General features: G+C 41.5%; 1 protein-coding gene across 2 annotated transcripts in view; it reads right to left on the bottom strand.

The window, feature by feature from the left end:
* cdh8 (cadherin 8) overlaps positions 1 to 25,068 on the bottom strand; it is a 95,478-nt gene that overhangs the window by 31,287 nt on the left and 39,123 nt on the right. Inside the window, exon 3 of one of the 2 annotated variants that reach the window (XM_040138551.1) lies at positions 296 to 415. The exons of the other annotated variant lie outside the window; for it this stretch is intronic. Coding sequence (XP_039994485.1) covers positions 296 to 415 — 120 coding nt within the window. The remainder of the gene's footprint in view (positions 1 to 295; positions 416 to 25,068) is intronic. 2 annotated transcript variants of the gene reach the window in all.

Below are 25,068 nucleotides of genomic sequence, written 5' to 3'. Positions count from 1 at the left end.
ATTTGCACATTGCAGTAATAGCGCCCATTAAATTTAATGAAGCAACGTTTCAATCTCACAGAGATCTTCTTGAGGCTTTGTCAGGCAAACAATGAGCAACAGCACAAAGAGCTTGGTTGGTTAGCCTGCCCCACAGAGGTGTCACCCTTTCTTTAAACTCATAGAGATGATATTATCCTCTCTATTATTGCGTGTGTTCCATTTAGCGTGCTGTGTCTTCTAATTCATTCAGAGCTGGAGCAATGCAACATGCAAAATTCTAAAACAGCAACAGGTAGACAACTACTGTGCTTACCTGAATTAGGATCCACGGAAAAATATGGTTGCCCCTCCAATATACTGTAGACCAGTTTGGCGCTGTTCCCGTACACTGGGTCATCGGCATCTGTAGCTGTTACCCGGGTAACTGGGGTACCTTTGAGGCAGAGAAACAGAGTTATGGACTGCAGCGCTATGTGGCTTTGATTTGTTCTAAAGTCCTGTCTCATGTGTCTCAGACTTGCTTGATATTTGCAACACATTGCCAGTTGCGCTGCTCTGAAATATCAGCGATGTACATTAAATCTGAGAGTTGCTGAGAGTTTTATGTGTGTGTTTTTGATTTCGTAAGTAAGGCAATGTATGCATATTATTGGGGTGGGGAGCGAAGCCGAACCTTGTGGTTCACTTTTTAAAAAAGCTGAATAGATAAAGAAAAAAATAACAGTGTTGAATTGGTACAGCTCGTTTAATAATAAAAGCTTAGGGTACATAAAGAATTCAAAATAATGTACTACTCTAAACTCAACATGTAAATGCAACTTTAACTTTCACAATATTCACCAAAGTTCCCATTAGAAATTATGTCATATAGCTTGTCTCAAACATAGCAGCCATTCTATTTTTGAAACTAGAGCTACTAACTGATTATTTATTACCCCTGTCAGCAAGTAAATGAGCTGGGCACAGGTGGCAGCTCTGGGAAACAAAGAGGTTAAGATAAAATATTATTTTTTCGCGGGAAAGTTTCCATGACCCTCCCCTATTCTTCTGAAAATTTCAGACTGCCCTCCCTTCAGCAGGATGATAAAATACACCACCCACCCCTTTCTCAAACCCTCCCCCCTTAATATTTTTGCACACGCTCTAACCAAAACAAAAAAGAATCCAACTTAATGTTTCAGTCTTGTTGAGTCTGAACTCAAATGAACATGATATTTGAACCAGCGTGAGTACACGCAAACAAACTGTAACTGGTAACTCGCCTCCCCATGCCCTTTATTTGTCCTCCAATTGCGTGTGGACAGTTCTGGCGTCAAAGTGTCAATTACTTTCGGCAAATGTGACATGACTTCAAATGAAATATGCTATAATGGGTGTCTGGCCTAACTGAGCAAACCAATCATGTCAGTGCTGATCAGTCATCTAGCCTCTTGTAATGCTAGCTTCTGCTGGATACTGTATGTTAGCCAGTGTGCAAATCAACATGACAGCGATGGATGTGTCACATAGTTATTAAAACACAGTAGGAAAAGAAAGCATATCTACTAATGGCTTAATACATACTTTTACACGCTTTTCAAAGCATGCTTGTCTTCAAGATCTGCCAACTTTGAATATGCAAACCAACAGGTGTTTTGTGGCACCTGAAAACACTATTGAAGGTTTGCCGAATTAAAAGATTGGCTATGTTTGTTTAACTGTTGGCACGTGTATTCTCAAAATTGCTAATCTAATATCAACGTTCCTTTAACATTAGTGCAATCTGCCATTACCTTCGGAGCATCAATACTCAGCGTAGCAGAAATGACGTTCTTTAATAAACCGACCCTCTGAGGTTTGCAGGAACTGTACGCAGGGGGCTTCATCAATATAAAAACTCTGCCAAACGCTCAAGGCAAATCAGATAATGGATTAGTGACAATTCAATCCACCATTGACAGCTCCATTATAAGGTATCAGGAAAAACTGAATATAAAGTGACTATTAACGCAATTAAACGTACCCATTTTAATTCACGCTGACCTTGCTCCTCATCAGTCTCAGTGTGAGGGAGTGTGTTGAAAGAGGGAGAGAGAAAAAGAGGGAGAGAAAAGACGCTGACGTGCTGACAGTGAGCAACATGCTAGTAGTAAGGTACAGATGGTATGGTAATTTTTTCTGTGAAAGATGTTCAGAGGTGTTCTGACAACAAAGGGAGATGTCCCTCGTCACAGACAACACAGGTCCTGCCACAGGCACCTAAGTCTGTCCACTGCAGAGAAAAAAGGCTTTAGTAAAGACCTGCACCAAGTGTGAGTTTTGGCTCTGACGCTGTGATTCACAGGTGCCGGTCATGAATTAAAAAAGGAAAATAAAAAATGCAGAGCCAGATGTGATGGAAACACAGTCCCTGCAAAGTTTACACTTTGTAAGACACAAATCAGACATCTGTATTCTGTTGGCATATTGGCTTTTGCTGGCTTTACATGCACTGAAACAGCCCCTAACTGACCTGCTGACCAATGTGGAGCGCAGTGAAGACTTAAGAGACATCTAACCTACAAGGAGTTCAAAACATACTCTGGGAAAACATGTTTTATTAAAAAAAAAACAACATTTCAGCACAGTATAATCGCTGCAAAACAGAAAGGGCCTTAAATAAACAGCAATTCACTGAAGATGTTTTTTCGGATCCACATGGTACAGTTTTTGAACCTGTCTCCCTCTTTATGCCGTCAGCTACATGTGTCCATTGATTAATAGTCACCGCTGTGTCTATGGTCTTGTAACAGCAAAACAAAGCAAAAGCCACCTTTACACTCTTACTGGAGTAGGAGTTTCACTGTTGCAACCCAATTATTTCACAGTGAGAGAGCCTCAAGTGGTCCTCTGAGACAGAGGTGTTCTAGTAATTCATAGTCTTATGATGACCTATGCTGTTGTGTTGCCAAAGCTTACCTTGTAAATTTCCTACTGCTTGTTATACCCCATGCCTTTTGCAGTGTTTAGATCACAGCAGATCAACGAGCTGCTTTTATTTGTGTTTCAGTAAAAGCAACACATTATAGCTGGACTTGGAAATCCACTGAACTGCCACTCAGATCACTTACTCTCAATTTACATGAACACTGCACGACATTGCATTAACTGTACTCACCCTTGGCTGCATGTGTTTTGTTGAAAATCTCACATTACTTTACAGCTACACTCCATACGGGATAACACTTCAGTATGAGGTTAACCCAGTTTACTATTCACAGTTCTGCTCGAAAACCTTGCAGCATGTGGAAATTTCCCACAAATGTGTTAGATAAGTAAATAAAATATCAAATGAATTGGTTGACAGAAATTAAGGAGACATAATTATATGAATTATATCCCACAGATGTGTGCAATAATCCAAATTGGTGCACTCATGCAGTTATGCTGGGAAGCAAATTATATCCTGTGTGCCATAGGTGTTTGCCAATTGTCAAATGAATAAAATGAGACAGCTAAGGAAATTGCACCTCTTTTTTTCAGAGATACAGAGCCTTATCTGCCTTAAAGTTAAATTACTACCACTACAGAGGTAGAAGGCAGTCATCTACACATCCCTAATTATGAAAAGTAACTCTGTACTTCTAAAAGGTGTCTGACTATTGCAAACAGGCTTTATAAATTCAGTTACACTATGGACTGAAGTGGGGGTAGTAGAGGGTAGGAAAAATCTTCATAAAAACAGTGGAACCGGTGAAGCATGAAATAGCTCCCTCTTTCTTTCCCTCCCACAGGGGTAAAATGCTCCTCTCCACCCCTGATAAAAAAATGAGGGATTAGGAAAGCCAGTGTTTTGGTCCTGTTTCAAATCACTGCAGATTAGTTCATCCTTCCCCTTGATAATGCACAGAAATTTCAGGGACACAGCAGAAATGGATGCAGCTGTAGGCCAGGCAATGGGCACAGAAACTCAATTGTAGGTGGAATATTGTCTCTGGCTTTTATTTGAAGCCTGTAGCATTGTGGCATTTACAATAATAGCAACACAACACCTATAAAGTTCCAGGGATGAAAAAGCTGAATGGTTTGCTACAAACAAAAGCCGTGCAGGGAGGAATTAGGTATGTAAAAAGCCTGCAACGGAAAATGTTCACATAAAATGCATATGAAGCCCTGTGCGCTCAACTGCTTTTTCTATCTGAAAAGTGTTACTTACACCATTCTTGGTCAAACCTGTTAGAGATGTGGAAGTAGGTGCAATCGCGCTATTTCCGGTCTAAATGGATTTGTCTCGTTTTTCTCCAGCTGTCTAGCAGAGGCCCAGACACTGAGAGATTGCATGTAACCGACTCCTGGGAAAGCAAATCTCCCTCTGTTGGTTTGGGCAGTAACCCACAGGGTGACACACATTAAGCATGTATGAAAATACAGCCTGCATTCACGGTTCTTTTCCCACACTGGGTGTAATCTCATTAATCACGTCCTGAGGTTCACCGGATTTAATACCGTGCCAATAATTTAAACACACACCATTTTCAAAGGTGCCATCACTGTATATGAGCACTTTACATCAAATTTGCAGCTGTTGTTTTTTGGTAGAACGGGCCTGTGGTTACTGAACGGGCATCAGAATGAAGACATGGGGGTCTACCCTTCTGTTTTATCAACCAACACAAATAATGGGGCACACACTTCCTATTTACTTTGTACGCTAGCTCAGTGATAGGAAATCAATAGGAATCTCTCTTGAACCAGAGAGGGGATAAATTGGGGGATGCAGCCCGATGTGACACACAATGGCTGTGGAAGGACATTGCAGCTTATTTCTGTAACACATTATCCTGCAACACAGCTTCATCTGTATAGCCTGCGTCTTTCCATAGAAGCATTGCAAGGATAATCAAACGGTGGAAGGTCATAAAAATGAAGGTTTGAGCCGTCACAAGACGCTCATTTGCAGACACTTAATGTACACTGCAGGCTGGCAGGAAAGGGAAAATTCATTTGAAAAGGAAACACTACACTTGTCCACAGCTTTACCTACAAATACGGAATTTTCACAGATATTTTTTGGACTTGTCAGGAATATCTTCGCCTTCGAAACAGCAACATTTCTGTTGACCTGCAGGAAACACATAAGCACGATTAAGTGTCCAAAATGTTACAATTTAAGGTGCTCATTTACCCCAGCTCGTGGCATCAGAAATGCTGCTGAATGATGAAAGGAAAATGAGGAATACATATTTCTTTTGTCAAATTAGCACAAATGCTTGAGGCTGTGATAGGGGACATGTTATGGGCTCCTACACAATAAAGTGTGTTTAAAAACTGGATGAGATAAAACATCATACTACTGTACAAAAATGATTGTGCAAAGATGATTTATAAGATATTCTGAAAAGTGCAAAACACTGCATTGCACAAAACTATTACAAAGTCTTCATAACGATATTTACATGTGCACAGGTTCTATTTTCCAGTTGATCTAACAAGAACATGAGCTACTTTTTCCCCCCATGCCCAGAATTCACCATTAACATGCTTAGTACATCTCAGCAAACCACACCACAGGGAAGCACTTTCAGCTCAAGTACCATCGTACCTATAATCACTCAAAAGAATGTGTCATTACAGTTCAATTACTATTGCTGGAATGCTCGATTCTCCACAATATCCCTACGTCCAACAAACATGGCAGCTGTGTAACATCCCAGCTCTGCTCAGCTTGGACCAGCTCAGAAGCGTGAAGGGTAGAAGACAGGGGGCATTCATATGTATGCAGGCACTGAGCCATAGAGAAGGGATATCACTGAGGCATGGGGAGAGCTGTGGGCTGAAAGAGGCGTGGGGCTAACAGTGCCCCGCTGTGAGCCCTACCCGGGTAAAACAATACTGTTTATGTCTGACTGGCTTTACACTGCATGGGGTTGGAAGAGAGAGGGAAAAACTCAGGAATAAACGGAGAGAGGGGCAGAAGGGTGCATAACAGTACAGTGTTGTGGATGGTTTATTTGTACAGTAGGGTATGCACAAAGCAGATATTAGATATTACAGTTTTCTTTGAGGGGAAAAAAAGGGAAAAAAAGAGGAACACAGCAAGCCATCTGATGGCCATATTCTACAGCTATTTGTCACCAGCAGTTATTAAAAAAAATAAAATGCTGTTGTCCAAGAGGGACTGAACAAACGTGGCTGTTTGTGATCATTTCTTTAAAAAATAATTAAAAATTTCTATTATAAATTGTCAGTTTGTTAGGTACAAGCTGATAAACCAAAATTGCCAGGGTTGCCAACTTCCATAATTGGAAATAGGGAAACGCTGGGTGGGTGGATTGCTTGGGACTCCAGACGAGAGACCGGTAGTGACATTAAGGCAACTGCATAGAAGGAACGTCTGGCAGCGGCGGTTTGGCGGCGGTTTATGCTCCACAACATAATCGCATTATCGAAAAGGAGAGGTGGCTGAGGAACAGCCAAAGAGGAGAAGGTCAAAAGAACAAAAACTGAAAAATAAGCGCTATGATCTGGCAAGGGTAAAGAGGCGTGTTAACATCAGTGAGGTTTTCCAGCAGTGGAGACTGCACCTTTGGACTTGGGAAAGAAATTGAGCCCTGAACCTTTATTTCATCAACACCAGTCTCTTCGGGGTGCGGGCAACCCCGAATGACAGGCACATAGAGAGGGCCGGTAAAGAGACTGATAGGGCCGTTAAAAACCTTAAAAACCTTATGGATGTTTTGGTGGTCTGCCAGCCAATTGGCCGTCAGCACACCATCTCGCCCTCTCTGCATGTTAGCTTTTGCAGCTGCAGCCACAGTTTGCTGTCTTGTTGTTCGCTCTGTATCATGGTATTTGTCCATATCATGTGCTAAGGGTTTTATAGCCACAAAGACCTAAAAACATAAGGTCTTCACTAGCACTGTGGGATTATTTGGATTGATGCATAATATGAAATGCTATGCCAGGTAACTTTACCTTCCTTGTTAGTTTAGCTACAAACCTACGGTTCTCTCTTCTGTCACTGTAGTTTTGAAAAACAACCTAAACAACTATCTCTCACTAGTTTTTACTCCGTTGCATTTTGGATGCTGTGTTTGTGTGCATGTCATTCGTTTGTTGATGTTTTATATTATAAGGTTTGTTTTGCTTCAGCTATGAGAAAGAGTATCCACTTCCACGCCTTTTAAGACGCTCTGGATTCTGCCGTTGTGTTGTTGCCTTTTGCATTGCGTGTCCATGAATTTGGGGGGGGCATTGTATGGAGGGGTGCATTTGTTTCACTGTTGAGTTCAAATATCAACATTCTTTGTCCAGAATCGCCTTTAAGACATGTTCCATGTCTTATATTTGCTAACAAGTGTACCATATCAACTTTATCATGTAATAATATAGTATGTCACTGTAGTGTTCAGAGCTTGTTGCTTTGCCCCAAGTAGTCAAAGAAATCCATTCATTGCTGGTTTAAAGTGAAAACACTCAGTATCCATTTATAAAGTTACAAAATAGGCAAAAAATTGAACTTTTATTAACCTTACAGGCTTCGTTTGAGCAATGAATCAATCAAGCCCCATTCACAAAATAATAACGTTATCACAATTTTTTTTTTGTTTTCCCCCATAAAAGGTCTTGTCACGGTCTAGTTACCATTGGCAAAACAAAGTAAAAATAGCTTCACACCAAACAGCATGTAAGTGCAAAAAAGCAGGCAATTATGATGCACCAGACCTGTGTCAAATGTCATGTTATTATTATTATTGTTGGTATTGTTCACATATCTTTTTACTTACATACTTTGTCATGGTTTTCTAAATGTCTGTTTCTAAATGTCTGTTTATTTCACACAGTTCTGTGATGCTGTGTTGGCCCTATATCCGGCGTTTCCCAATCTATTTTAAGTAAGCTGTCTGAAATGCAGAAAGACTGCAGAGCCTCTTACTGGCATTATAATATTGGCACTCAGGTAAACTTGACAGTGTATTGGAAAAATCTTCCCAGTTGATTACTTTTTTCTTCCTCTTGCTGTCAGCAATAATTTAATAACTATCAACCAAAACAGACTTCTTGACTGTGGAGTGACATGATTAAATGAGAAAAAGCCATTTATTATTCAGAAATTGTAAACCTCAGAGTGCATTCATTGGCCAATTAGACAACTGTCCAATGCAGCCATGTAATATATTATGTTAACTGATTGTTTACTCTAGCCGCTCCCCTGTCATTTAGTATTAGACAGGGATTAGTCTGTCTGTTCGTCAGTACATTTTTTTTCTGGTCACTTTTCTTACAACAGCACATTGCAAACTAATGTAATGAACCCATGCATAGTGAAAATTTAATAATGCATCCCATGGCAATGACTATTTAAATGAGTCCAGCCTTCACTGGACTCATCCAGCCCCCTTCCCCTTTGCTTTCTAGGTCAGAAAGATGGCTTGCCGTACCCTTTTTCTAAAATGGCCGGTCTGTGGGGCTGGACTGTTCTGTGATAGCACCATTGCGGTGACAGGAAAGTGATTATGTATTGATTATGATCACATAGACACTGGTATAGCTCTCTCTCCTGTCTGTGGGCAGAGAGGATAATAGCTCATGATCAGACTGGGAGAGTGACAGCCCATCTCTCCAGGCAGTGCCGCCAGCACTATTTTTCAACAGTACCACCTATTTGATTGAAATGCATGTGCACGGATGGGGAATAACACAAGAATTAAGAGGCGATTAGCACTGTTGGGCAGAGTATTGTCAAATACCAAGTGTTGTGCGGTAGTGTGGCAGGCCAAAGCTCTTGATAACACAGAAACGGTTGTAACGAGGTGGAGAAAACAAGCGTGTCGAGGCATCCTTTCATCCATCCATCTATCCCTGTCCGTCTATTGTCTCAGAGGAGAAGATGACATACTTGGAGGACTGCCAGTTGATTTTCCTACAGTAGTCAAAGCCAGCTTTAGATTCCTGGGCTGCAGATGGGCATTTATGGCAACACTGAAGATTGGCATTAAGGGAAGCCCTTAAACAAATAAGCATGCTCATAAACATTTTGCATGTCTGAACTTTCTGTCATTTGCCAGTGTAGCCTCAAACCTCCCACCCCTTCACTTGTCGCCATTTCCACCAAGCACTCTTATGATCTACAGCCCGGGCTGTGACTACAAGTGGGGGCTCTCATGATGTTTTATATTTATATCAGGAAGATGTAAGTATTTCAGATTACAGGGAGGCACGATAAATAATTGCAAGGCAGGAAAAAACATGGCCTCCCTCAGCCCATCAGTCTTCATAACAGGACTCATGCATACTCATACTAAACTGCGTGTTTCAGCAGGGCTGCGGGATGCAGCTAGGGAACAGGGCAAATGAATGAGGAACACCCTGCGGAGGCTGAAAAGATCAGGATATATGTGTTTATATTAGGCCGTAACACACTTTTCAAAATTAAACTTGGCCAAATACAACATGGGCCGGAGGAGGGCTTGCAAGAGGAAAACATATCTTGAAGGTAAGATATGGTTGTCAGCATCCAAGAAATTGTTCCCCAGAGCCAATGATGGATAAGGGATGTTGCGCTTTTGAAGAGCAAGGGGACCGTCACACTTAAGCACTTACATTGTCTTTGTTGTAGTACAATTACTAGTCTTTCATAAGACAGAGAGGGAGCTGTCACAGAGAAACAGGGGACAGTGTGTGCATGTCTGTGTTTGCGTGCTTGTCTACGTGTGTGTGTGTGTCTGTGTGTGTACATGACATCCCTTTTTCAAGGAGTCGGCTGCTGAGTCTGCTGCCTTGACAAGCCGTTTACAGGAAAGGCAGGAACAAAATAATTAAGAGGGTCCTTTGTTCCCCACTGACGTCCGTGACATATGCCACCATTTTAAAGGGTTGTGTCATTGATTCACTTTAATTAGTTCATGGGAAATGTGTGCAACATGCAGATAGAGTTCAGGACTGGAAGTCGAGGACAGAAAATTGGGCACTTCACATGTTTAATTGCTCCCAAGGCATTTACAACAGCAAGGTAATAACATAGAATAAGGCAAAGTATATTTTCTAATGAACAACTTTATCATGTGTAAATGAACAAAATGTTGTTTAATTTGAGAACTCTGCCATAGTGGCAAGGGTGTTTAATGTGAATTATGTTTCCTCTGTTAGAAAAAAGGAAAAGAAAAAGAAGTTTCAGCATAATGCAAAACTGTGGTGGGAAACGAACCTGCGGTTAATATTTACTACATCGGCACTAGCTCCTGAAAGTGGAAACCAGAGATCAAAGTTATTCCTTAATACTAGAAATCAATTACTTATGTATACACTGTTTCCAAAATGCCCTTGACGAGGCGTGCGGCCCGATGCTGTTCCAGCTGAGCTGCTCAGTAGCCAACAGTAGACAAGCCCAGTGTATGTGTTTATATACTGTATGTCTGTGTGTGTTTGTGTGGATCCAGAGCTACTGTACATGTTACCACAGACAGTACTGTAGGAAACAGGACGAGATTATGATAATGCCAAGAACCGAGAGGAGACACATTGAAAAGTTAACAATGGGTTGTGATAGATTGGATTCAGTAGTACCTTATGTTTTGCTACGGTTACATTTTCCATAAAAGAAATCATAGAACAAAATCTATGTTAAGGTTAATCTGACAAAAATGTGACAGGAAAAACCACCACTGGATGACACAATTAGACAACTAATAACCTGCCCCATATAAACAAGAAATATACAACAAGAAGGGGATTAGAATGAATGGACTGATATCAAATACAAAGTATCATGTCTTGCCCACTTAAACTTTCTGTTTGAGAATTCTTGTTTAACCGCAAACTGCACAGTTTGCCTGCTGGTCTATCGAGTTCTCACAGCGAGTTAGCCGCAAATGTCCTCAGAATCAAATCCTCCTGCCAAACATTAGGTCACATCAGCAGGAGAGAAAGAACAAATGATATCTCAGCAAACTCTCCTTGAAACCCAGACAAAAAGAAAAATAGACGGCACTGTGGAGGAAGCCTTGCCAATTCGAAACCAAATTATCAACTAAGGGGTATTTTTGACCACAGTGAGTGTAGTCAATGAACTTTAAATTACAAAGCTGATCTTAGCCTTTGATTATTTTGTGATGAAGGCCCTGAGAACGTATTTTCTTACTCAGTTTTGTACTACGAGCTATGGAGTCCTCCCCTCCATGAACACAAAATAATGCCAAAGTTTTGGTTCACATGACGGGTTTCTGAATTTTTCCTCTCATCACTGTTTTGAAGTGGGTGGGGCTGAACTATAAAAAGGCGGTGATTCCATGCACAAATAAGAATTTTTAGCAATATTTGAATTGGATTCTGATGACTGGTGGGTTATTTTACCGGGCCAGGCAAATAACTTAGGGTGTTTTTTGTTTTTTTTTATGTCTTTGAAACTCTAACTTTAGTTGTTGCTGGTTTAGACATGAATATTTAGGCCTAATGTTATTGAGAAAAAACTTTGATACTGAATCACTAAAACAATGAAGAAACATAAGGTAATCCCTGATCTGACTAACACGACAATGATAAGTATGTGACTAAAATTTGACTAAAACTAAACATGAAGCAGGAGAGAAGGACTAAATTTAAACTAAAATTTAAAAGGAATCTATTAATATTAGGTAATTTTTTAACATACACTAATGCTTTAAAATATGTGTTGCGAAATGAAAACCCCCTCAACATTTAGATTGAGTGTATAGGTAATACTCAAGGATTTTTATCAATTATATGTAACAGAAAAAGTCAATATACCTTAGGTGCAAGCGTGAACATTCACATTCTTTTGGAGTGTGTTATTTTTCATTTTCTGTGGGCAGCAGGAGCAATAAGGAGGAGTTTTCATTAAAGGACAGAGTTGGAGGAAAGTGTTGCCATCCCTCCCTCAGCAACGAGCCCCCCAGGCTGCTGCGGCGCAAGAAGATTTTCTCAGTCAATTACATATTTTCTATTCTTACAGACTGCCGAAGTAAAATAAAACCTGGAGCCTCTAAATGACAGTGGTAGCACACAGTCTATGGCCCATAACTCCAGCGATTGGCCCATCCGAAAGCAACGTGTGACAGAGTTCCTTCACCTCCCACACAACTGCATTAAGACACTGAACTCCACTGATTCCAGTCCTAGTGTGGGTTTTAGCGGCAAGAACCTTCTAAGTAATACGCGCCTTCATCTGACAGCCGTCCTGGAGTGAGAAGGGTTAAAGCGTTTTCCCAGAGGAATGTTGAAACGTAGCACGTCTACGTGACTGGTGACTTAATGTCTCCGTCAGCCGGTGAGTACGGTGCTATGCTGCTGTCTGACAAGCAATCCATCACAGAGAACACACAGACAGAGAGCTGCATGCTGCCAAAGAAAGTGTCCGCACAACAGCCATGCTTAAATGCACGTCTACAGCGCACACCTACTGACGAATGCCAACATGCACATGCACCTATATCCATGATGGAGACAGACGCACATTCACACTCTTGTTAACATGAAAGCTGTCATAAAACACAAGAAGAAGACAGGCAGATGCACAAATACCTACTGAGCAAAACACCTAACACACCCCTAAACTCTCAAAGTAGGTGGCTAACAATAAAAAAAAAGGGGGGGGGGGAAACGACAGAAGAGGAGAGCAACAGAAATAGTGGAATGTGGATTTACACCCCTGGTAATCCCAAGGTTTGTTTACACCAGAAGTGAAGTGAAATTTTAAAGGGCTATCTCTGTAGCGTGCTGGAGAGCAGATTCACCCAATTACACATCAGCCCCCAGTGTGACATAGTAAACCTGCTGTAGGATTGACTGTGTTTGCGCGGGTGGTTTTTGTGTGTGTGTGTGTGTGTGTGGACACCAGACTGTGACTGGTAAAACCACAAACTGACTAAATCCATACTGCAGTGTTAAGAGCAATGCAGCTACCACTGCTCCAATACACAAACAGCCAGAGCAGAAGAAGTCTGTGTGATGCCACAAATCAGCAAAGACAGGAGCGTAAAACGCAGAGTAACCAGATTGGAGTTAGGTATTGGTACGCAATAAACTACAATAAAGATGGAAGATTTCAAGTAATACCTGAACAAGAAATAAGGGGAAAAAAATGAAAAGAGTAAAAACTAAATTACAAGCGAGGCTAATAAATTCTGATCACAGAATTAAAGCAGTAAAAGCATGGCAGGCGAGTATTCTCCTTTCTGTCTTTTTTTTTTTTTCTCTTAACTTTGCCTTCATTGTATCAGACAGCTGAGGCGTGGCCGCAACTGTACAAGCCAGGCATGGGCTTTCGTTAATCGGGACAGACATCAAGAGGAGGGCCTCACCCGTAGTGGAGATTTGATCCTGTCGTCTTATCAGCTTCTTTTTCAAATGACCTTGCTGTACGGCTTTTATGCCTCTCCCCTTTATTCTCTGCTGGTGATTGGATGGGTCTCTCTAGTCTCAAATCTCCGCCACCTTGATGAATGTGTTCCACTCCCATTTATGTTGCACTGACCAATCCCCTCCCCTACCATCTACAGTATGCCACATGAATCACACACACTACCACCACCTGAAGCAAATATGGGTGTTGGGTGGTCCATTCCACCATACACACCGTTTTGGTGGCGTGGCTGGTGTGATCCCATCACAAGATGGTCTCTAGTTGTTTCCCTTTATGTCATTTTTTTTCTCGTTACTCTAACTGCTTAATTCATTCTAAACAGTCTTTTGTTGGAGCCAAATGCGACCTTAATAAGTGTATTATTTCTTTCAATGGGATGCAATCGTTGTTTTTAGTTTTAGGTACTGAGTGCCAAGGGCCTGCGTGGTCCAAATAGCGATGGCTGGTACCTCAGAAAATTAATACAGGGGATCCTCCTGTTCATGCAGCTCAATGCTATAAAATCACCTGAAGCATGACAAGGGTCCGCAGCCTCCGAAACACACACCGACATTCACATTGACTTTTGGCAGCAGAGCCACAGGGAAAAAGTGCTTTGAAAAAAAAATAAATAAATAAAAAAACATTTGGGAATGACGTGCCGCACAATACAAGACACAGCAGGAAGGAGACGCAAAGGAGCAGAGAGGGACGAATGTAGAGCAGGAAAAGTGTATCAAAAAAAGGCCCTGCAACACAACATTAAATATCCACAGCTCTCTTCTCGCATAATTAATAGCTGAGCCGCGGCTGCGTATGAGAAAGCATCCCGGCATCTTAGCATATACGAGTGAGCATTTGCCAAGTCCGAGGTGCGAACTGAAGCCCTCCTCATTTTGCCTGCTACAGCGATGATGCAGAGCAGACCTCCCACTCACCAGCATGACTTCAAACCCTCCCTTGTCACTTAAGGCTGATATGTAACACAGCTGACAAGGACACACACACACACACACACACACACACACACACACACACACACACACACACACAGAGACTCACACACAGGAAAGTTAGATTACTTGCACAAACCACGGAAATAGAACTTTTCAAGTGCCATATGTGAGGAATCACCAGCAGAATTTCATAAAGTCCATAAAATATGTTCTGTCTTAATCATCAGAAATGAATTCCTCCCAAAGTTAATAACTAACACTCTAAAGTTGTGGAGCTGTGTTGTGTACGCAGAAATAAATGAAGGAACATCAACAACAACCTTTTTTGAAATGTCCTCTGTCTAACATTGTAAACAAGAACATGTTGTACCGTTCAGCAGTGTTGCAGAGAGAAAGTGCCGTGAATGATCCCACCTCAGCGTGTCATCTGTAGAACAGGGGGCAGATAGGCAATTAGTGAATGCACGTATGACTGAGCCAGGGAGAAAATGACTGTTTCAGCCAAGCCGCGCCAGAGCTATCTCCCGTAAGATGTGATGTGTGTAGTGAGGACACCCCTCCTTCTGCTGAATTCCACTGAGAGGTAACATGGTGGGCTTGAATAGACCTCTTCAGGCACTCTCAGGATCACCAAATGGCCTTCTCACCTCCCACAATGAAGGTGTGAGACTTAACATTGGCCAGATATGGAAGTACCCGTCTCAAACCCAGAGAGGCCGATGTTCTGACATGATAACAAAATTAACAGCAAGACATGAACCACTTTACGACCTTTTGGGGTCATTCTTATCGGATCCCAGGAGGACAAGACAAGGTAAAAACGCTCCTGGAACAGAGGCTGATGTTTTATTCAACAAACTGAAATATATTACACAAAGGAAAATCATCAGAACTAGACACACGATGATCAGCTCTCTTTCGCTCATCCCCTCTCTGCGTAACAAACACACCCACAAACACTATAACCGCATTCTCCTCCTCTCTCTCTCACACACACCCACCCTGAGGGGCCTTTAAAATAAGGCACTTGCCAGAGTCCAGCCGTAAATTGTAGATGCATTCCTGAAGTGGCGTTACGCTGAGATTTCCCCTTAGTCAAACACATGTCTGAATTAAGATGAATTAGCAATCGAATCACCCCCGTACCACTGCGCAACAGAAGGGCATTGACTGGAGGCTGACTGAAAGCTGTGGTCAGTGCACACACAGGATGTGCTCTTTGACAGCTGGCTCGCTTTAGGGGTAAAAAAAACGAAGGCCACTCAAATCATTAACTAAGGCATCAGAAGCACAATTGAGTAGTCATTAGCAGGAGGTCTGCACTGAAATTTTATTTAAAGGCGGACTGTTGAAGTGAATTTAAAACTCATGGTGAGGACCTCAAACCAGTTGTTACGGCCATAGTACTGTGTGTGTCCTGCTCTATCTCTGTCTCTCTCCCGTGCTCCTCCAGGTACCGCCCTCCTGCGGCAGGTGGTTGAGCGCAGCTGATTCCACTTGTCATCAGGGTCGGGGCTATAAAGACTGGGAGAGGGGCTGCGGGATGGGGATCCTTTTCTGAGAGGAGGGTGGCTATGGCTTGTTTTCCTGATTAGCGAATTACTTTGGTTTAAGTTGTTAACACTCCGAAGATCGATCAGCTTCTTTTTGTTTATAGGAGGCTAGTTTTCTGTTGTCTTTAGTGGTTCTGTTGTAAGAATTTTACTTTAATCTAATTTGCTAGTAAATATCTTTATTAGTACTTACACCTCTGTTTCCCTTGACTCTCTTTCCCTGGATTAATTTCTATTGTTATTCATCTCATCCCCTGGACTTCTCGGGGACATAACACCAATGAACACAGTTGTATAATGTCTTCTGTGGCTCTGGGGGAGTTTTGTGAAACCTCAGAAATGATCTGCTTATATGCTTGGAGACCACACTTTTTGAACCGAAAGCTTGCATTACAGTGAGTGTGAGGTTCAACATACATAGGCATTTACCAGGCTAACATGTGTAACAAAAGACTCTTAGTTGTAAGATCCAGTAGATCTATCTTTTGGAACTAACTAAAGAATTCAGATATCTCTGTCTACCCTGTGTTGATTTTCACCACTATTTTATTTTTATTTTTTTTATTTTTTTTGTCATTTATCTCTCTGCATAAAGCTGGGGACTTGCCCAGCTTTATGGAAGTGTAACATTACATCGCTGTGGTAGTCATTTAATATGAAAAGTACTGATCATAAAAGGTAGAATGTCTGAGTGTGGAATTATCTTTTTCATTGTGCACAAGCTGCCTCTAATACTGCCATCGGTGGCAGATTCAAAGTGTGCAGATTGAAATTCAAAGCAAACCGATAACAAAGACCACCATCCGTTTTGACCCAGTAGAAAACCAGTTAGGGCTACGAATTACAAATATTTTAATTATTGAACAATCTACTGTTTATTCTCTTTATAATCCATAAATTGCCAAATCATTTGGTCAAAATTGGCCAGAAATTGTGAAAAATGCCCATCATGATTTATGAAGTAACAAGGAGCTGACATCTTTAAATCTGGTGTTGGACTGTTGGTTGGACAAAAGTAGCAAAGAAAAGCAGAATATCCTTAAAACTGAGAAGCTGGAACTATAGGGAATGTTTGATAATATATTAATCAGTATCATATCAGTTGCTTATCGATTTTCTGTCAAATGAAAAATCAATTAATCTGCTTCGGCTGTAGTTAAAATAATGCTTTGTTGTACCAGTCCATCCTACATCCAGAGACACTGTGAGGAGGTCCCACTGCGAGACTGTTTACATTTTGACTTGTTTTCAGAAGGTAAAGTAGTCAAATATTCATTCACTCATTCGTTCACTCACTAACTCACTCACTCACACTTAGCTATCTGCCCACCAGTGGCCATTAGAGGACATTGCAGTGCCTTCAGATGACACGCTGAAACGGAATCAGTCCCTCTCCTCCCCTGCAGTACTGCTGAAGTGAGGATGCAGTGTCCTTGTTTTCATTCCCAAATTGATTAGCTGACCTTGATACAAGGATGAGCAGTGCGCGACTTGCAGGACAGCACAAGATGAGACTTACATGTATTTCAAGGCTGTCGAAACTTTGATTACAAACACTTAACTAAACAAGACAGTAACCTGGGAGATGAGGGGTCCTGTGTTTTTTCACAAAAGGTATTTTCATGTATTAATTCTAACAGTGCAGCCATTAATATTAAAAAAAAAACGCATTCAGCCAGATGCATTTCGTTTTTAAACGTTGCTTCCCTCCTGTTCTATTATATCACCATTGACCCTGTTACATGAAATCAATTTAGTTCGTCCACTCAGCACAGCAGCACAGAGGGTGGCATCTGCGGCAGCCTCACCTATTCGCGTCCTTCTCCTCATCACTGCAAAAACAGGCACAGGACAGCTTGCACACATGCTCTAACACACAAGTACACACTCTCCCTCATTTACCTTCCCTTTCATGAACTTTGTTATTTACCTCCCTTCTTTTCATTTTTCTTCTCTTTCTACTTCATGGGGACAGCAAAAAATGAATTAAAAAAAAAAAAAGAGGTGACTTTGTTTGAGAAACGACACTGTGGCTACAGAATAGGCTGCTTTTTGTCCTTAGTCTCATTGAGATTCTTTTGCTATTCATCGGGGCAAGGCAGCTAGGCCAGCAAGGGAGGCAATCTTATGCAGATCACATTGAAGGGCTTCATTACCTAGAAGCCAGCTACTTTTTGTTCTCCCTCAAGGGAAGAGTGAGAGGGAGCATTAGCTTAGCAAAAGAGAGCAATGGTGAGCAAAAGGGAGGGAGGGCAATGGAGGGAGAAGTACAGAGAAGTAGAAAAAAGTGTGTGCGAGAGAGAGAGAGGGAAAGAGTTTCAAAGAGTGCGTTTCTGCGGGCAGCACGGGGAGCAGGGACAAATTACACCTGAACAACAGCATCTTTACAACAACATGGCGGCTCTATCCTAAGAGCAAAAGTATGTGTACGTGCATGTGCGATCTGTGTGCGCATGAGATACGGATGCATTCACGTGTACAGTGTGTGCGTGTATATTTGTCTGCATTCTCTAGAAAAAAACAAAATAATGCCCCAGGAGGCTCTATAGGGCTTATATTACTGTATCTGGACCAATGACTGATGATATTACATGCATAATTCAGAGGTGCATTGGATGATAAATCACATTTGATGAATTAGTAATACACATTTGTGATATTGAACACCTGAGACAGTGGGTGCGTGTGTGTATGTTGTTATTTTGTGTTTTTTTTTCACCCCTGAACAACATACGTTTTAGTTAGGGGAATACCTGACTTGATGTTTTTTGTTTTTTTTTCCCTATGTATGTTATGTCATGATTAAGTGTGAAACAAAGTGATGGAAAATTAGCAATGACTCCCTATCAGCTGCTGCGCGCAGCTACAGGCTAGAGCAGTGAAGAAGAATGCATGTACTTAAAGGAAAAAGGAGTCACTGGGTTATTGACAAGTATCACAGACACAAACGAGCCTACAAGTACACCCACATACATAGGTACATGCATGTACACACAGATACACGAGTGCAGATGCTGTTGCCAAATGAGGTGAGATAGATAGGAGTAGCAAGTTATTTACAGAGAAACTCCAGCATGTCAGTTAAATCCTTTCTGCCTCGGAGGCCTGTCCTATCCCCATTTAGCACAGCCACAGAAAAGGCCAGGCTGGCATGCACGCTGCCTGGCAGTTAGACAGGCCTGAGAGAGTCAGAGCTCTGGCCAGGTTCACTGCTCTGACCCCCTCTCACCCCAGCTCAGCCTGTGAGCCGCCCACCACCATCACCACAGCCCAGCCCGGGAGCTTGATCGTCAGATGTGCCCCGGCCCGGCACTGGCCCAGCTCTGGCCCAGCTGCCCACTATGTTAAAGGGCCAAGGGCCCCCTGCCACTCAGTCCATCTGCCAAGCTGCAGACCAGAGTCTAGGATCAGAGAAGAGAGAGACACAAACACCAGACACTCGCTTTTAGCTCTCTGCTCAAAGCTCAACAGAGAAATGCCAGATAAAAGATGCACTATAAATGTGCTTCTTTTACTTATGTGGGTTGTTGTGACCCTGAAATACTGCTAGGGTTTATACAAATGAAACTGCACTTAATACATTCGGACTGGGGCTTTCCAAGGCCAAGACATGTACAAGATTTACTGCAAGATCAGCAAAGTACAATAATATTTTTAGGTATATCTAGGAAGGGGATTTTTTATAGAACATCTGGCCCAAGTGGAGCATGAAGTGCTTGAAATGCTCTCAAAATAGCTCAGCTTTCCCTGTATTGATCTGAAAGATGGCAATAAAAGTAAGTGAAGAGCAATATGAATCACAGATAGATAGATAGTTAGTTAGATAGACAGACACACACTCACACACACACAGAAACATGCTTTGATGAAACATACAGCAGTATTTAACAATGTTATCCTTCATGCAGGATTACGTATCAGTATATCACTGTAAAGTGTGAGGGCATTAAATCATCTGGAAACACAACAAGCTTTCCGCTGTTGGAATGTTGGAAGCATGAGACGATCAGCTCTGATAAAGGTCTGCATCTTGCTCATTTCCATACGTCTCCCCCTGATCAAGTCTGCTCATTTATCGTCCAAATCTGTGATGACAAGCCTTTACTTATTTTCCCAGCTGCCGGTGGTGATGACAGCGTAATCAGAAACATCATTAAGGCCCTACACAGACGGCTGTGCCTGTTAGTCCTGTTACCCACACCCATAATAACTCTGAAAATGCAAATCAACTCCAGGTAATCTATTAATGTCACTTCAATTTTATGTCTGCACTCCAATTTAGCAGATCCTGGCACATTTGGCGATGATGCGTGCTTCCATACAGGTACTCATTTTGGTGGGGTTTCAGAGAGCACGGTCCATGCGAAGAGGAGATGGGCCATCTGTCTACGCGCCCATTTATTAATCGCCCTGATAATGAAGCACACTCACAGCCCAACACTCCTGGGGCATCTCTCGCACGAGTTCCATCCTGCAAAACAACTTTCAGCAAGTTTGTTTCGCAGTGTAGCAATTATTGTCATTTGCACCCCCCTTAGTGTAAGGAGGGAGGGTCTAGCGACCTCCTCCTAATTACCTGAAGTGTCACTTCAAGACTTTGTAATTTCCAACTACATCACAACCCCCTTGTTAGCTGCAGAAGGGTAGCAGAGCCTCATAATTCCAGCATATGGTCGAGAGACATACGGGGGGGAATTTGTCAGCTTGTACTGGCCTTAAAGTCGAAGACCCCATTAACAGGGAAACGGGATCTACTAATCCTGTGAGATCTATGCAATCCATGCAAATGAATTATAATTTTAATCATGGCCAAGCTTGCACAAATAAGCAACAAACTCACTTTTAATTGAAGTCATAGTGAAACATAATTATCTAATGAATATACTTATGAAACTAAGAACATAGGAGAGATGTGGAGAGGTAGAGTATATCAAGTATTAATTTTATTAAATGGATTGATAACGATTTGGATTTTTATCCTTCAATTAAAAGACAGATCACATGGCACTTTACTTGCTTGAAGATTAAAATTAGAAGAAATTACACAACCTCTGGATTTGTAAAACACATTAAAAAATCAGTTGGATAATCTGAAAAATACTGCCTATGATTAAAGTTGCACTGATGAATATTTTTATATCAACAATGGATCAAATGAGTATGTGGAGTGTGTAGAGGGCTGCTCATAGTGATGAGGCAACAGACTGCAAACTCTGTGGTTCCCCACAACACTACACAACCCTGTCTCCTAGGAATGACATTTACATACTAGTAATTTGCAACAGCAAATACATTTTGGAGGGAAAGTAATTCTGCCTGAATTACATTTTTTAATAACAAGATGAGGAGATGTTGTTAATCAACATATTTAACAAGTCATGAAGTACTGATACTGAATGTATAAGTTAAATCTTCATGGACAACATCATTTGTTTTCCATCAAAATATGAGATCATTTGCTATTAACAGCTAAAGCATTAGTAAAGTTTTTGCGGTTATTTTTAGTTACTCGCAGCACTTGGTTACGGTTAGAGAAAGACTGTGGCCTGGTTTAATACAGAAAAAGTCATTTCGAGACATATGACTTCATTAGCATTCAACAGAAATCACAATTTTTTTTCTAACCTTAACCAAGGTGCTCTTGTTGCCTAAACCTAACTACAGACAGGACTCGAGATGCAAACCCTGATCTCTGGGCTCCACGTCCTGCACTTGGTATGACCACAGCGCTCCGACTTTTAAGAAAAAACTCTGTAAATAATGAAGGCATAATTCTACCGAAACACTTCAACTCGTACACAACAAAAAACAAAGGGGGATATGCTAGTAAAAGGCTAACATTAGGTGTATTTAGGAGTCAAATAATCCTAGTGCTATGGACAAGTGGTCTACATATTCATCAAGTTACTACAAAGGTCGATGCAGTAACTACAGAAGCAGTGAAATTGAGTAAAAAGTGTTAGGATACTAAACAAGACCAAAAGGTTGTAATGCTTTCATTTTAAAAAAATAATTCTCATACAAACCACACTAAAATGCAGATTCTGATCTCTGCCTTTGGATAATGTTCACAGAATGCTCAGAGATACTGCAGTATCTACCACCATGTGTTCACTCAACATACGTCCTTTAACTCCCACATAAAACAAACTTCAAGGATGGCCTTTTTTCATCTACATAACATTGCAAAAATCAGGCACATCCTGTCTCAAAAAGACCGGAAAAACTAGTCCATGCTTTTGTTGCTTCTAGGGTGGATTATTGCAGCTCCTTATTATCAGGCTCTCCCAACAAATCTTTAAATACTCTCCAGCTGATCCAGAATGCCGCTGCACGTGTACTGACAAGAACTAGGAAAAGAGACCATATTTCTCCTGTATTAGCTTCTGTGCACCGTCTCCCTGTAAAATCCAGAATAGAATTTAAAATCCTCGTCCACACCTACGAAGCCCTTAATGATCAGGCACCATAATAGGTACCGTATTAACCCACTAGAACACTGCGCTCCCAGAACGCAAGCTTGCTTGTGTTTCTTAGAGTCTCCAAAAGTAGAATGGGAGGCAGAGCCTTCAGCTATCAGGCTCCTCTACTGTGGAACCATGTTCCAGCTTGGGTCTGCGAGGCAGGCACACTCTCCCTGTTTAAGAGTAGGCTTAAAACCTTCCTTTTTAATAAAGCTTATTGTCAGGGCTGGCTGAGGTTTGGCTTGAAACATCCTCTAGTTCTGCTGCTATAGGCCTAGACTTCCCATGATGCAAAAAGTTCTCTCCTCCTTCTCCCTCTCCATCTGTACGCATTCATATCCCATTAATGCCCGTTACTAACTTGGCTTCTTCTCTCTCCTGTAATTCTGTCCTTTCTCATCTCTCTCCTCTCTCCTCCCGTTGCTTTCGGCCGGTGTTTCTCCCTCTGGAGCTGCAGAGTATGAATCTATGATTGCGGACCACCTACTGCCCCCATGATCCTGCTCAACACCCCCTGCTACAATTATTATTATTATTAGTTTTATTATTGTTACCATTACTATTACAATATATCTTATGGTATGTTCTCTCTCATCCTGCTCTCTCTGTCTCTCTCCCTTCCCCCTTCTCCCTCTCTGTTTCTCTCTCAACCCAACCAGTCGATGGACGGCCACCATGAGCCGGGTTCTGTACAAGGTTTTCTTCCTGTTAAAAGGGAGTGTTTCCTTGACACTGTCACCAAGTGCTTGTCCATGGGGGAATGTTGGGTCTCTGTAAATAACATTATAAGGGTACGGTCTAGACCTGCTTTATATGAAAAGTGCCCTGAGATAACTTCTGCTATGATTTGGTGCTATATAAATCAAATTGACTTGACCCTGAGCTTTCTTATCCATTTTAACTAGTATGTTTTAAGAAAATTTACTTTATTTGATTAATATTTACTGTCCATAGCTCATAGGAATTGAGTGCTTCTCTGTTTGTGCTCTGGAAGTTTCCTTGTGCTAGTACTATTCATTTTTATTTCGAAAACAATACAATAGTTTAATTTTACATTGTAATACATTTAAGTATGTGATCTAAAGGTAGACTAACCATACTACATCACATACAAAAGATAACCTACCTTTAGTAGGAGTTGAGCTGTTTGTTCTTCTTCTCAATCATGAATTCATTTAGCTTCTGCCTTATTTAATTATGTGGAATAACAAACCGAATAATCAAAATGTCCCTTAATCAAAATGGATATTTTTCATTTACAGACAACTAGGGGAAAATCAATAACTAAACTTAACGTTTTAGCTGAGGCTAAACGCGGCTATCTGGCAAGCTAGTTTTCAGTTGATATAGCCCTCTTACCTTATCTAGCTAGCTGTCTGTCTATGGCAGAGAGTGCATTGAGTGTATTGATGAGTGTTACGGCACAGATCACCAAGCCAGAGTGCAGTGACTGCAGCCTGTGCAGCAATCCAAAGCCAGAATGCAGTAGCTACACAGCCAACTACATTTAATGAGTTTTCAACCTGGTTTTTAGGTCTGTTTTGTAGTTACGGCAATTTTTAAAAAATCATTAAAACATTACACATATCTGTGGCATAAGGCATACATCATTATCTGCTAGCTAGATTTTGGGAGTAAGCTGACTGTCCAGGTTTTGACCGTGTTGTCCAGCGTCTTCCACCACTGTACGTCTTTTTTTTTTTTTTTAGGTAATGGTGTAAAGAGACTAAAACACATCATAAAAACCAGTGAAAACCTGACTCACAGTACATTTGTCAGGTGGCTAGAAACATGACTCCAAATGAATGCTAACATTGGTCTGTGTGCTGAATGTGTAAATATGATGCTGACTGCTGACACATTCACATTCATAATCTTATATGTTGTGTTACCTTGTTCCACTGCCCACACGAAAGTGGCAAAAAATCAAAAAATTAATGCAGCTATAAAAAGACATTTTGGAAATGCATTTTTTTCTACAGCACCTAATAGTAACACCTAGTCAAGCAAAGCAGTCACAAAATCTCTGCTGACTCACAGACATCCTGGATCCACACTTACAAACTAATGAGAGCAAACTCTATTCTGACTTGCCGTCTCTGCTCTACCACAGCCACCACCTTTGCTCTCCACTTCCTCTCATTGTTGCACTGTACTTTAAGACAGAATACACTAAACAATTAAAATGGTAGTCACCTCCATTTTCAGCCATTCGGGAAAACGAAAGTCAGAGAAAAGTCACAGAGAGCCACACGTCTTATCCGACTGGCCCTTTTTAAAAGGAAGAACAAAAGGTCTTTCTTCTTCATTTCCCATTAACCTCTATGCTCCTCCGCACACAGGAAACACGGTGACCTCGGCGGCCCATGTCACATATCTCATCCGGCTACGGGGACCGTTTCCTATGGGGGATGGTGACATTCAGTGAGGGGGTTTTCTATCTAGCCATAGTCCTTGACAGATAAAAGGTGGGTGTTGATATTTGTCCCTGGTCTCACTGATATCGTGCGGATACACTCGTGATAAGCGAGGAGCTGGTAAGACATTGATGAAGTCTGGAGTGGAACTGACAAGCTCTGTAAGTGGATAACATCGTCAGGTGAACCAGGCTGTTATGGTCTGGATTGGATTTTTGATTATTCGATGCAGGTGGGTTCACGCTAAGCAGAAATACATCAGCACACTCAGCACTCTGAACTCAATACCATATGTAATGCGGCATCTTTTAGCATGTGCCGTAATTACATTTTAATGCTTCCCAGTTTCTCGTCGCTGTGGAGATTTTCTCATATGCA

The sequence above is a fragment of the Xiphias gladius genome, chromosome 1 (genome assembly GCF_016859285.1).
Source record: "Xiphias gladius isolate SHS-SW01 ecotype Sanya breed wild chromosome 1, ASM1685928v1, whole genome shotgun sequence".
Classification (NCBI taxonomy): Eukaryota; Metazoa; Chordata; class Actinopteri; order Istiophoriformes; family Xiphiidae; genus Xiphias; species Xiphias gladius.
Note: the sequence above shows the minus strand (reverse complement) of the source record. Positions and strands in the feature narration are given on the sequence as shown.